Source organism: Macaca mulatta, chromosome 1, assembly GCF_049350105.2.
Source record: "Macaca mulatta isolate MMU2019108-1 chromosome 1, T2T-MMU8v2.0, whole genome shotgun sequence".
Classification (NCBI taxonomy): domain Eukaryota; kingdom Metazoa; phylum Chordata; class Mammalia; order Primates; family Cercopithecidae; genus Macaca; species Macaca mulatta.
In genome coordinates, this window is record NC_133406.1 from 148,451,197 (window position 1) to 148,465,334 (window position 14,138).

Here is a 14,138-nt window from a genome sequence, read left to right on the forward strand (position 1 = left end):
TACAGTGTGAAGGAAATCTTTAATAATCCCATCTGATCACGCCATTCCCTGTTTAAACCCCTCCTTGAACTTATTCCTCTTCTCTTTCCCTTTTTGCTCTGCAGCTCTCCTCCCTCCTGTAATGCTTCCTCTGCCTGCAATATCATTCCTCACCTGACTTTTTAAATCTTCACTTATCCTCAAGTTGTGGATACTTTTCCTTTAGAGCTCTGATTATATCGTGTAATTATATATTTGTGATTATTGTCTGTTTATCTCACCAGCTTTTAAGCCCACAAGGGCAAAAAACATGTCTCTTTGGCCATTGCTTAGCAGAGTAAGCAGTAAAGATTTGTTGAAAGGAGAAACTTCAGGAAATTAAATGTCTTGCGTGAAGTAGTAAATGATATTTTTACTAGGATATAAGCTCCCTGAGGGCAGAATTTTTGGTGTCTTTTTTCTTTTCTTTTTTTTTTTTTTTTTTTTGAGACGGAGTCTCGCTCTGTCGCCCAGGCTGGAGTGCAGTGGCCAGATCTCAGCTCACTGCAAGCTCCGCCTCCCGGGTTCCCGCCATTCTCCTGCCTCAGCCTCCCGAGTAGCTGGGACCACAGGCGCCGCCACCTCGCCCGACTAATTTTTTTGTATTTTTAGTAGAGACGGGGTTTCACCATGTTAGCCAGGATGGTCTCGATCTCCTGACCTTGTGATCCGCCCGTCTCGGCCTCCCAAAGTGCTGGGATTACAGGCTTGAGCCACCGCGCCCGGCCTTGGTGTCTTTTTTCATTGGTATATCCCTGGCATCTTGAACAGTGCCTGGCATATAGTAGTAATATTTATTGAATATTGATTGTGCTTGGATGTGAGTCCAAAGATTTCTTATCCAAATCTAGGACTTTTTCTCCCTTTGTGCCAAATCTGTTTGAAGATGGGGATTAGTTTAGTTCTGATTCTGAATCATCTCATGGATGTAGCCAGGCCATGTTAGCCATCTAAGGGGAAGCTACTAATTTTTTCTTACTGGCTCTTAGCCTATTGCCAGACATCCATTTTGCCACAGTTTTTCTCTTAGATGCAGCAAGATTTCTCTCCTCACCTTAGGAAATATTGTACCCAACTAGATCCTTTTGAATATTGGTTTAGAACATGATGGTTTTAAGGATTCATTTGGATGGGATTTTTTCAGCGAATCCTGGTCTTTACCTGTGCACTCTTTTGGGTCATGAGGGCATGAGGGGCAGTGCACTTAATAGACTCAGAAATAAACCCAGGGGATCTCTGAAATTAGCAGCGCATTTATTTATTTATTTATTATTAAAAAAAAACCCCATTAAGTCTCCGAATTTTCTTATGTTATTGATGAATACTAAGTGTTCATCAATTCATCAAAGTTCACCTACCTTTTAAATGGAACATGTTGCTTTCAAATGTGGGCAAAATGACTATTATTCCAAATTGCTCTTTCACGATCTCAGAGTATCCTATTTATATTTCTACTTTTTTTTAAAATACTTTATGTTCTAGGGTACATGTGTACAATATGCAGGTTTGTTACATAGGTATACATGTGCCATGTTGGTTTGCTGAACCCATTAACTCATCATTTACATTAGGTATTTCTACTTTTTTTTTTTTTTTAAGTGAAAGCAAGTTTATTAAGAATGTAAAGGAATAAAGGAATGGCTACTCCATAGACAGAACCTATATTTCTTTCTTTCTTTTTTTTTTTTTTGAGATGGAGTCTCACTCTGTTGCCCAGGCTGTAGTGCAGTGGCATGATCTCGGCTCACTGCAACCTCCGTCTCCCGGGTTCAAGTGATTCTCCTGCCTCAGCCTCCCAAGTAGCTGGGATTACAAGCACGCACCACCGTGCCTGGTTAACTTTTGTATTTTTAGTTGAGCCAGAGTTTTGCCAGGTTGACCAGGCTGGTCTCGAACTCCTGACCTCAGGTGATCTGCCCAGCTCGGCCTCCCAAAGTGCTGGGATTACAGGCATGAGCCACTGCACCCGGCCAGAACCCATATTTCTAAAGAAATCATTTAGTTCATAAAGTCCAGAGATTCTTTGAGGTCAAAAAGTCAGGATTGGGAGTCCCTGGTGTTTACAGTCAGTGTGGTAGAACCTCACAGAAGAAAAGAGGAGTTTATATTTCCTTAGTTTTATCAAAGCTGCAACTTTTCGGAAGCCTTCAGTCCATCCAGCATTCTAATTAGGAAACTGATTCCTAAGTTGGGTGTTAAGGCACTGAGGTGTACAAGTTGTGGCCAAAACTGGAGTTCAGCTGAATGAGAATGACACGCTTCCCTTTTGCTTCCCCTCTGCCTTGGGAGCCTTTCACCACACTGGGGAGATTAGACAAAAACCTTCTGCAGTTTATTTTCTTTTTGAACAAGTTACATTATGGAGAGAATTTTAAGCTAAAAGAAGAAAAGCTCCCTTTTTGTTACAAACAGCAGTGTGCAGTTTCAGCTTGTCCAGGACTTCCTCAGAGATGTTTTAAGATCCGGTGTAAACTTGCTGTGGTTTGCCTTTGGGCATCAAACTGTTTAGCTTGGCTTTATTATATCCGTAATTGCTGCATTTTAATAATTGCCCAATATTCTTGTCAGCAATTTGCAGCCTATATTTTTAATGGAACCATTTGCCTTTCTTTTCCACAGGTTCGTTCAGACCTGGTTTAAACCCCTGGATTAACGCAGCACAGACCCTCAGACCCACTGCAGCTGTAGGCAGGGTGACGCAAGCTCATTAAATATTCCCACAAGCCTCGTGCCGCTTACAGTTTATGTGCTTCGTAAAATCCTCTGGGAAGTCATCTTCTTCTGAGATCTCCTTACAGGGTTTTGCTTTATAAAAGTTGTCTTTAACATTTGCTGACATAGCATATTCTTCCAGAGAGGTTTTTCCTTATCAAAATTATTACATAGGCAGGAGGCACTATAGTTCTTGTAAACCAGTTCACTAATTTAGGGAATCTAATATTTTGAAGGGAAAAAAATAGACACAGATACTCTTTGTGGTGGTTTAATTTTTAAGTTAACAGAGAAGATTTCCATGTGATCAGAGTTGATGTGGAATTATGGTGACAGAAATGTTGGACTTTGAGAGATAATTAAGTCAGTTTAATGGCTCCCAAATTATCTCTATAATTTAGTCAGCTTTTGAGACAAGCTGTGTCATTGATGACTTATGCCTCAACTTGACTGGTAATTTTGTTCTTTTAGTGAGTCCACTCTTTAGCTTATCTCCTTTTGTCTGTTGTAATGTTTGTTTTTCACTAAACAAAAGTTTGAACTGGATTTACAGTAGCTAAGACTTACATAAATAACTATACCTTAATTTCTCCACTTTATTGGTATAAATACCTCAAAGAGAATGGACAAGTAGCGATACAGTACAGTAATCATAGCTAACATTTATTTGGTTGGTTTTTATGTGCTAGGGATTGTTCTAAGCATTGTGTATGTATATTAACTAACTGAATCCTCACAACAGCCTACCATACATTTCCTACCACAGGATATGTTCATTCATGAAGAGTTCATGAAGCGGCCGGGCGCGGTGGCTCAAGCCTGTAATCCCAGCACTTTGGGAGGCCGAGGCGGGTGGATCACAAGGTCAGGAGATCGAGACCACAGTGAAACCCCGTCTCTACTAAAAATACAAAAAATTAGCCGGGCGCGGTGGCGGGCGCCTGTAGTCCTAGCTACTCAGGAGGCTGAGGCAGGAGAATGGCGGGAACCCGGGAGGCGGAGCTTGCAGTGAGCCGAGATCGCGCCACTGCACTCCAGCCTGGGCAACAGCGTGAGACTCCGTCTCAAAAAATAAATAAATAAATGAAGAGTTCATGAAATGTTAGTTGCCTAACATTACCATTGGGGCAGAGTGGATTCACACCCAGGCAGATTTTTTATCTTTATCATAATCCATATACTATTCATACGAGGATTTTAATCACTAACATATATCAAGATTGAACCATAGTGCCTCCTGCCTATATAATAATTTAGTTTTAAGACATATCTAAGAAATTCTTTTTGAAATTGGAACTTTACTGTTATCATTTCTGGATAGGTAATACTTGCAGATGTTATTAATACAAAACCCAGAAGAGAATTCAGTGAAAAGGCTTCCGCTCCGTCCCACCCCTGTCCTGCAGTCACCCTATTCATAGGCAATGTTACAATTGCAAAGAGCCATTTTAAATATCTTTCTCTTTGACAATTGATGCAATAGACTAAGACCATTTAATTACAAACTCATTAAAAATATTTTTTTTGTACTGTATCTTCACGCACCCACATTGGCTTTGTCTCTGAAGGTAGCGGGCAGCTCCTGTTGGGTGATATTTCCTGAGTGAAGATAATAAGGCCACAACCCCCAGGTGTGTGAGATGGCGCCTGGAAACTCCACCATTCTGCCTTTTCCAGGACCTAGATCAGGGAAGGTCTTTGCACTTTTACCCATAACTTTTATTCTTGATGAGAAGGAACCATGCCTGGAGCATAGTAAATGCTCAGTAAATGTTTGTTAATTGAACTTCTGTGAGTTGTGCCAGGCTCAGGGATAGAGGGCTGGAAAAATATACTTTGGAGTGTCTAAATCAGTAACCATTAGGGCCATGTGAGGAATATTCAAGTTAGGCAAGCCACCACAAAACTCTCATTCAAGACTCTGGATAGGAAAAGATTAGAAAGAACCTTCTAGATCCTCGAGTCCAGTAACCAGATAGTCTCAGATGGGCTGAGAGACAGGGAAGACTTTTCTCCTGTTAAAATGTTGGCAAACAGTTGAAATAAGGACCTTGCCTTTTTACGTTTCTTTATTTTTTTCAGATTGCTTCTCAGTGCAACTTAATTTGATCCTTGTGATAACTCTGTTATTATAACATTAGATTGAGTCTCTAATCAGAGCTGGTTTTGTTTTCTTGTTGGCACTAGGGTTGCATGTATCAAGTGTCATTGATAAGTTTGGTACCACAACTTAACTGGTGATGTTATATTTCAGGTGCACCTTGATTTTCTTCTGTAGTCCTGAAAATTCTCTATAAAACCAAAGATTTAAAATGTCAAAACAGGGCCAGGCGCGGTGGCTCACGCCTGTAATCCCAGCACTTTGGGAGGCCAAGGCGGGCGGATCACAACATCAGGAGTTCAAGACCAGCCTGGCCAACATGGTGAAACCCCATCTCTACTAAAAATACAAAAATTAGCCGGGTGTGGCGGCTCATGTCTGTAATCCCAGCTACTTGGGAGGCTGAGGCAGGAGAATCGCTTGAACCCAGGAGACGGAGGTTGCAGTGAGCCAAGACCATGCCACTGCACTCCAGCCTGGGCAACAGAGCAAGACTCCATCTCAAAAAGAAAACAAAAGTCAAAAGCAAATATGTCATTGGCAAAAGTATTTGCAATAAAAATCTTTATTAGATAGTCACTGCCCTCAGTCTAGTTTGCTTGAGTGCTATTTGGCATCTTTTAAGATAAATTTCTTATATTATGCTTTTCAGAAATTCTCCATTTAACTTTAGTGTCCGTTTGTGAAGTTTCTTCATTAAGTTTGCTTATTGAAATTTGTTTTACAGGCAATTTGAAAATTGCAAGGAGGGACTTTAAGACTACTTCTGATTTGCAAAGATTGTGCTCTGAGCAGGCTGAAGTGACTGGATGAGACACACTGTTGGAGAAATAAAAATGACTTCCCATTATGTGATCGCCATCTTTGCCCTGATGAGTTCCTGTTTAGCCACTGCAGGTAAGTTGCATAATATAAATTGCATGTTTGTTATATATTTTTGGATACATTTTGTCCCAGTCTCTTTAGTTGAGAGGAATTTAGCCCATGTGGTGTTCATGCAGAACTTGAATATTTATGTTCTTTAGGGAAATAAAATATTTGACTACTGTGTAGATACATAATACATTGGTCTGTGCTATATTTTACTAGGTTGGTGCTGGCATTGTCATGTTAGTGATGCAGATACCTGGCTAACCTTGGTGGAGGAAGGAAGAGAACAAATACGCTAATGAATAATCCCACCTAATTTTGTTACATGCATAGATTGTTTTTATATATATATATTTTGAGATGAAGTCTCACTCTGTTACCCAGGCTGGAGTGCAGAGGCATAATCATGGCTTACTGTAGGCTTGACCTCCTGGGCTTAAGCGATCCTCCCACCTTAGCCTCCTAACTAGTTGGGACTACAGGTGTGTGCCACCATGCCCCGCTAATGTTTTATTTTTGTCTCCCTATGTTGCTCAGGCTGGTTTCAAACTCCTGAGCTCAAGTTATCCTCTCTTCTTGGCCTCCTAGTGTGCTGGCATTACAGGTGCGTGCCTGACCTGTATTTACATTTTTGTCCCTGAATAAGGATTTCAAGAAAGCATTTTTGTCCTTTATTAGCAAATGAATAGATCTTCTAGATTGAGGTGACACTCTTGATGTAGGCTGCTTGGGAGGTATTTAGTTTTGCCTATTTCGCATATTTCAATATGTAACTTTTTTTTTTTTTTTGAGACAGAATCTTGTTCTGTCGTCCAGGCTGGAGTGCAGTGGCCTGATCTCAGCTCACTGCAACCTCCTCCTCTTGGGTTCAAGCAATTCTCGTGCCTCAGCCTCCCAAGTAGCTGGGACTGCAGACGCCCACCACCTCTGCCTCCCGGGTTCAAGCGATTCTTCTGCCTCAGCCTCCTGAGTAGCTGGGACTACAGGCACATGCCACCACGCCCAGCTAATTTTTTGTGTTTTAGTAGAGATGGGGTTTCATCGTGTTCCCCAGGCTGGTCGTGAACTCCTGAGCTCAGGCAGTCTGCCCGCCTCGGCCTCCCGAAGTGCTGGGATTACAGGTGTGAGCCACTGCGCTTGGCGGAAAAAAAAATTTTTTATGTGCTAATATCTGATATTTTTTCTCCGTAGGCCCAGCATACTTTATAAAATGATTTTTTGGGCATTCTGGATGAGCTGAATTTAGCTCATCTGGGTAGTTATAACAATGATGAATATCTCAAATAATTACCGTGTGTCAGGCCCCAAAGTTCTTTACATGTATTATCTTATTTCATCCTCATAAATACTCTAAGAAGTATAGATACTTTGATTATCCACAGTGTATAAGTGAGGAAATGGAAGCACAGAGAGGTCAAATAACTTTCTTAAGGTTACACAGCTAATAAATAGCAGGTGGAACTATAAACCTACTTATACCAGGTCTGGAGATTGAGCCTTTAGGCCTCTATACTGTGAGGAAGGATTGATTTGAAGGGCCTTTGTTTGGAAAGAATGGTAATAGGTTTGTTTTGAGCCATTTATGTCCTCCTGAAATATTAAGTAAATCATTTATTCACTGATCCCTGCTAAGTACAAAGCACAGTAATAGTCACTTAGGGATATACATGCAAAGAATGTAAGATTCATTCCCACCCCACTTTTTTTATTTTTGGAGAGATGGGGTCTTGCTCTGTTGTCCAGGTTGGCCTTGAACTCCTGACCTCAAGCGATCCTCCCACGTCGGCCTCTCAAAGCACTGGGATTAAAGGTGTGAGCCACCATGCCCAGCCACATTCATCCCTTCTTTTGAGTTGCTCGTACTTTAGTTAGGCTTATAAAATATAACCATATGACCAAATAATGAATGTGTGGTGAACGCCAAGTAAAACCCAAAGACCTCAGAGGGGTCATGAAGGGGAGCCCTGTGGGTCAGAGCAGCCAGGGAGGGCTTTGTGGAAGCTCTAGATCTTGAGCTCTGTCTTGAAGACTAGGCAGAGTCTAGGAAGAAGAAGGCGCTGAGTTGCAGATGGGAAAACCTGGCCTAGTACAGAATGTGGCATTTAGGTGCTTAATTTTTTTTTTTTTTTTTTTTTTTGAGACAGAGTCTTGCTCTGTCGCCCAGGCTGGGGTGCAGTGGCCGGATCTCAGCTCACTGCAAGCTCCGCCTCCCGGGTTTACGCCATTCTCCTGCCTCAGCCTCCCGAGTAGCTGGGACTACAGGCGCCCGCCACCTCGCCTGGCTAGTTTTTTGTATTTTTTAGTAGAGACGGGGTTTCACCGTGTTAGCCAGGATGGTCTCGATCTCCTGACCTCGTGATCCGCCCGTCTCGGCCTCCCAAAGTGCTGGGATTACAGGCTTGAGCCACCGCGCCCGGCCTTTTTTTTTTTTTTTTAATGATGACATGGAGAGCTGGTATAGAAATGTAGCAGGAGGTCTATTTGGAAAGAAGGATGGAGTAGATTATGAAAGATCTTAAATATCATAATGAGGCTTGTGGATTTTATTCTGTGGTTTGGATGCTCTCTTCTTCCATCCCTTGGAGCCAAAGGCATGCACTATTTAATCTTGGAATTCAAACGGTGGCCTCAAACAGTGAGGCTGAGTATGTAGCCTCATTAGCTTCAGACCCAGCAGTGCTCGGCTCACAGGCTGTCATTTATCAAGGGCTTGATCTGTGCCAGCTAATTTATTTTGTCTTTAGAAGACAACTCTATGAGATGGCTATTCTTATTATCATCACCTCCATTTTACAAACAAGGAAATTGAGACTCCGTTTGGTTAACAATTTGTACAAAGTCCTGGAACTAATAAGTGACAGAGTTGAGAGTTGAACCTGGCAGTTTGGCTATAGAATCCAGCCCATCAACCACTAGATCCTCCTCTAGGGAGGAGACCCTCTGTGTGGGATGAATAAACCTCTTCTTGATTGATTAAATACCAGGTGAGTAGCTACCAGTGTGACATCCTAGAACCAGATTCAGCCCCTTTGGCCTCAGAAGAGACAGACATAGGTCGTCGGAGCAGAAGGACCCTCAAGTAATGGGCCTTCTTTATTTGTATTCTCACTTAACCAAAGTGGCCTTAAAGCTGTAAATTGGTGGGAAGGTGTGGAGGTCTGGTAGCAGAGGGGTGAAGGTTGTCAAAGGCCTCTTTTTGGTTATATGGCCAGAAGAGGGGCAGAGCACAAGGGAGTACATAAATTGAGCCCAAGTTAGAATCATGGGAGCCTGCTTGTTCCAGCTCAATGGGTTTGTCTGGGCCTTCGGTGAAAACCTTTCTTTCCTTCTCTGCCTGTGGTAGAGAGTGAATGAAGGAGGTTGGGGCCGGGTGGGTGAGGGGAGCAAGCCATATCCCAGTGTTAGTGTTGTTTTGTCAAAACTCATGCTTTTCGGCTGGGTGCGGTGGCTCACGCCTGTAATCCCAGCACTTTGGGAGGCCGAGGCGGGTGGATCATGAGGTCAGGAGATGGAGACCATCCTGGCTAACACGGTGAAACCCCATCTCTACTAAAAATACTAAAACAAAATTATCTGGGTGTGGTGGCGGACGCCTGTAGTCCCAGCTACTCGGGAGGCTGAGGCAGGAGAATGGTGTGAACCCAGGAGGCGGAGCTTGCAGCGAGCCGAGATCGTGCCACTGCACTCCAGCCTGGGTGACAGAGCGAGACTCCTCTCAAAAAAAAAAAAAAAACCTCATGCTTTCCCTCCCCTCCCTTGTTCCTTTGTTATCATATAGCACTGTTGAGGGTGGAGGGTGGACTGTGCTCTTGGTAAATATGAGCTGTGTAAGGACCGTAATGCCTCCTGATTGGAAATTAGCTTAGGTGATTTACTTTGGGTTAAAAAAAAAAAAAGAGAGAGAGAGAGAAAATAAATACAAGAGATTTATTGGGGTTAAAAACAAAAAAGAAAAAAGAAAAAGAAATTATGTTATTTATTGGCCTCTTATCTTAGATCCTGTAATCTACCTAATGTAAGAAAAGTGGGAAGTTTAAAAAATAAGTGCTTGATACTATGGGCTTCAGTCTAAGTTTTGCTTTAAAAACTCTTTTATACTTGTGTTGTAATATTAATATTATTGAAAATATCTGCTTTCCAGGCTGAAGTGATTCATTTATTATTCTAGTTCTGCTTTGCTTTCCTCCTTTGTAATTTGTGATAATTGTGCTTTTCTTTTCAATACAAAAAATGGATAAAAATAAAAACTTGAAAAGGCAAAAAACAAAAAAACAACAAAAAACCAAACCTCCCAACTGTTCTACACATCTTTAAAAGATACTCACTGCTGCCTCTGAGGCTTGCCAGCATTAGGCAGGGCTATGTTTCCAGGAGTTTTAATAATGAGAAAAAGAGGCACGCATGGAGAATTCAGGGAAATCGGTTTGATTGGAAGGGCTGGACTTACCACTGGCCCCTTGTGCCAGGTCAGAGGGGTGCTGCTGAGGTGAGCTCTGCAGCAGTGCTGCTGGCGTTGATGCCAGTGGGCTACTGGTGGAACGGCTAACTTCTTCATTCCACTGTCTCAATTCAGTGCCCAGATGTGTCCTTTTGGAAACTTGCCTGCAACCTGCACATAGATTTCTATTGAGAAACATTTCTTTCCCTCTCTACTGGATGTACCTGGAATTCCAGGTAGAGTGCACAGGAAAATCGAGATGCTTTTAGTTTGAGCTATTTTCCTGCTAAGAAAGCTCTGAACTCTTTGTGTCGTTGGGAGGCAAGCTGAGATACCAGCTGGTTAATACTTGGTCTAGAATGGGACAAGCTGGCAGCCTTGGGTAGAGTCTAAACTAATAATATCATACTGTATTTGTAATCTTAAAAATGTTTTTATAACAAGTATTTCATTTGATCCTCACAGCACCCTCTGGGGGTAGGCAGGCACTATTTTCTTCATTTTCAGAATGAGAATAATAGGGCTTAGAGAAAGTAAGTGATTTAGAAAGACAATTCAAGTCTTGGTTGGACCGGAACTTAAACATGCTTTTGCAGACAAACTGCACCAAAAAATCTTATGGTCTTTTTGGTATAGTGTATCCTTAGCACCTCTTGACAAATAAAAATTGTACATATTTGTGGTGTACACCATGATGTTTTTATACATGTATACATTGTGGTGAGTAAATCAAGCTTTGTAACATATGCATAACCTCACATACTTATCATTTTTTGTGGTGAGAACACTTAAAATACACTCTCAACAATTTTCATATGTAAAATATATTATTTTTTTCACATTTTTATAGGGGGCTATAGGGAGGGGGCCTCCTCACTGTCAAGTGAGGTGGTCACAGTTTCTTTGGCAGCTCCAAGCTGGACACTGGGGGTCCTGGAGGTGGCTCTGCATGTCGGCATGTTCCTACCGTCCTGGGGGGGCACTAGATAGTTGCAGGGCATTGCCTGGTTGGTCATGATGTTGTCCTTGGTAGGGACTGAGTATTGGCCCCCATGGTGAAGGACATGACTGGCACCAGCTCCATGGCCCAGGCATTTTTGAGGAAGGCATGAGTCCTAGAGGGGTAGGTGAGGGGGTGGATCACCTCTGCAGGAGTCATGGCCATCTTGGGCTCAGTGGTGGCAGTATCTACTATAATACCTTGTTATTAACTCTAGTCACCATGATGTACAGTCAATCTCTTGAACTTATTCCTCCTGCCTAATTGAGATTTTGTATATTTGACCAACATGTTCTCAGTCCTCCACCCCCACTCCCCAACCTCTGGTAACCACCATTTTACTGTTTCTATGAGTTTGACTTTTTTTTTTTTTTGCCGGGGGGATGGAGTCTCACTCTGTCACCCAGGCTGGAGTACAATGGCATGATCTCAGCTCACTGCAACCTCTGCCTCCCAGGTTCAAGTGATTGTCCTGCCTCAGCCTCCCGACTGGGACTACAGGTGCGTGCCACCACACCCGGCTAATTTTTGTATTTTTAACAGAGATGGGGTTTCACCATCTTGGCCAGGCTGGTCTTGAACTCCTGACCTTGTGATCCACCTGCCTCGGCCCCCAAAAGTGCTGGGATTACAGGCGTGAGCCAACACGCCTGGCCATGAGTTTGGCTTTTTAAGATTCTGCATATAAGTTTGATCATATACGATATTTGTCGCTCTGTGCCTGGCTTATTTCTCTGAGCATAATGTCCTCCATGTTCATCCGTGTTATTGCAAATGACAGGATTTCCTTCTTTTTTAAGACTGTATAGTATTCCACTGTGTATATATACATTTTCGTTATTCAATTTATTCATTTATCCTGTACTTGAAAGAGAAATCCTGGATTTGAGTTAATGGCCTGTGAACCTCAGAGGTGGTTCTGCCATAGTTATCTCCTGTCTGCCAATCAAGTGATCGAAGCCTGTAAACTCATAAGGGCAGGAAGGCTGGAGGGTGCCGGCAGGGGGCTGCCACCAGGGAATGTAAGGATAGAAGATGGATAGGCTCAAAGGTTCAAAGCAAACTGAAAAAAAGCGCCCCCGCCCCCTCGACTTTTTTCTTTCTTTTTTTTTTTTTCGCCAAACCTTAGGTCTTAGAACAGAGCTAATTGATTTGGTCTGTGATTATTATTGTTTTTAGCTGATTATTTTATCTTATTTTTATTTTATTTTTTTTTTTGAGACAGGGTCTCACTCTATTGCCTGGGCTGGAGTGCAATGGCATGATCATGGCTCACTGCAGCCTTGACCTCCCAGGTTCAAGCCGTTCTCCCTCCACAGCCCCCCAAGTAGCTGGGACTACAGGTGCACGCCACCATGCCTGGCTAATTTTTGTGTTTTTTTTTCTGTAGAGATGGGGTTCCACCATGTTGCCCAGGCTGGTTTGGAACTCTTGAGCTCAAGTGGTCCACCTGTGTTGGCCTCCCAAAGTGCTAGGATTACAGGTGTGAGCCACCATGCCCGGCCTTTACCTGGTTATTTTAACCAGTTTTATGTTTAATTCTGCTCCTTGATGCACAAGGAAAGGATACATTGTCAAATGTGATCCCAGTTGTCACCAGAGTGCCAAACTTTATTTTAAAGAACAAAGAACTGCTATTAAAAGACCTAGAGTGGCATGGTGGTGACTGCCTGTAATCCCATCTACTGGAGAGGCTGAGGCAGGAGAATCGCTTGAACCTGGGAGGCGGAGGTTGTGGTGAGCCGAGATGGCACCACTGCACTCCAGCCTGGGCAACAAAAGCAAAACTCCGTCTCAAAAATAAAAGACCCAGAGTGGATAGGGTAGCCTGCATTTTAGAGTGTATTCCCTTTGAGGATATTGTGCATAGCCAAGTGTGATGAAGCACCTCCCTGTCTACCTTCTCCATTAGATTGTTCTGCAGAAACTGCATGTGCATGCATGCACGTGCACACACAACACACATGCGCATGCGCATGCGCGCGCGCACACACACACACACACACACACACACACACACACACACACACACACGGGAGTTGAGGCAGTAGTTGAGAAAAAGGTGAGTTCATTTCTCAAAGATTCCCTTGCCCTGTATGGACCTGTGTGTGTGTGTGGAGGTGGGGTGGATAGCCTAATGCAAGGCCTTTTACTTTTTTTTTTTTTCTGGGACAGGGTCTCACTGTTGCCCAGGCTGGAGTGCAGTGGCACAATATCTCAGCTCACTACAGCCTTGACCTCCCGGGCTCAAATGATTCTCCCACCTCAGCCTCTTGAGTAGCTGGAACTACAGGCATACGCCACCACACCTGGCTAAGTTTTATATTTTTAGTGGAGACGAGGTTTCGCCGTGTTTTCCAGGCTGGTCTCAAACTCCTGAGCTTAAGCAATCCACCCGCCTTGGCCTCCCAAAGTGCTGGGATTACAGGCTTGTAAGCCACCGCACCTGGCCCTTTTTATCATTTTTCAAGGAGAGTTTACTAATAACTAGTTGGGCAACTGAATGTGCATATAGTGGAGGGAAGGATGTTTACCAAGAATGAGTAAGATTTATTCCTAGATTTGACGTTAGCCAAGTCAAGAGAATCCAGGTTTCTCTTTGCTTTGCATCTTTATCGTAGGCTGTATAACTGCCACCCAGCTTTCTGGATTTCTGATTGATTTGGATTATTTTAGGACAGCAGTGATGGTGTGTTTTATAGTGATCAACACTTCCATCAAGACGCAGCTTTATCTATATGTGCCTACACAGCTGTTTAATTGCTAAAAGCTTATCCTTGCGTACGGTTGTGTATCTAGGAAATTAGACTTTCTCAGCTTGTTTGCTTTGGTAATTAATCCAACTCTGGGGGTGTCTTTATCACCCCATAGAGCTCTGAGCTCTGAGCACGCTGATTTTGGAAGTGTAGGAGCAGGGAGTGTTCTGGGAAGTGTTCCGGGAAGTGTGCCAGCGAGAGGCCTTCCTTTAGGACTGACCCTGCTCGGCACCGAGGCGCATG

General features: G+C 43.1%; 1 protein-coding gene across 2 annotated transcripts in view; it reads left to right on the forward strand.

The window, feature by feature from the left end:
- TGFBR3 (transforming growth factor beta receptor 3) overlaps positions 1-14,138 on the forward strand; it is a 206,181-nt gene that overhangs the window by 18,710 nt on the left and 173,333 nt on the right. For both annotated transcript variants that reach the window (XM_001098281.4, XM_015144723.3), the window contains exon 2: positions 5,559-5,728. In XM_001098281.4, the coding sequence (XP_001098281.3) occupies positions 5,641-5,728 (88 nt within the window). In that variant the 5' untranslated portion in view covers positions 5,559-5,640. The remainder of the gene's footprint in view (positions 1-5,558; positions 5,729-14,138) is intronic.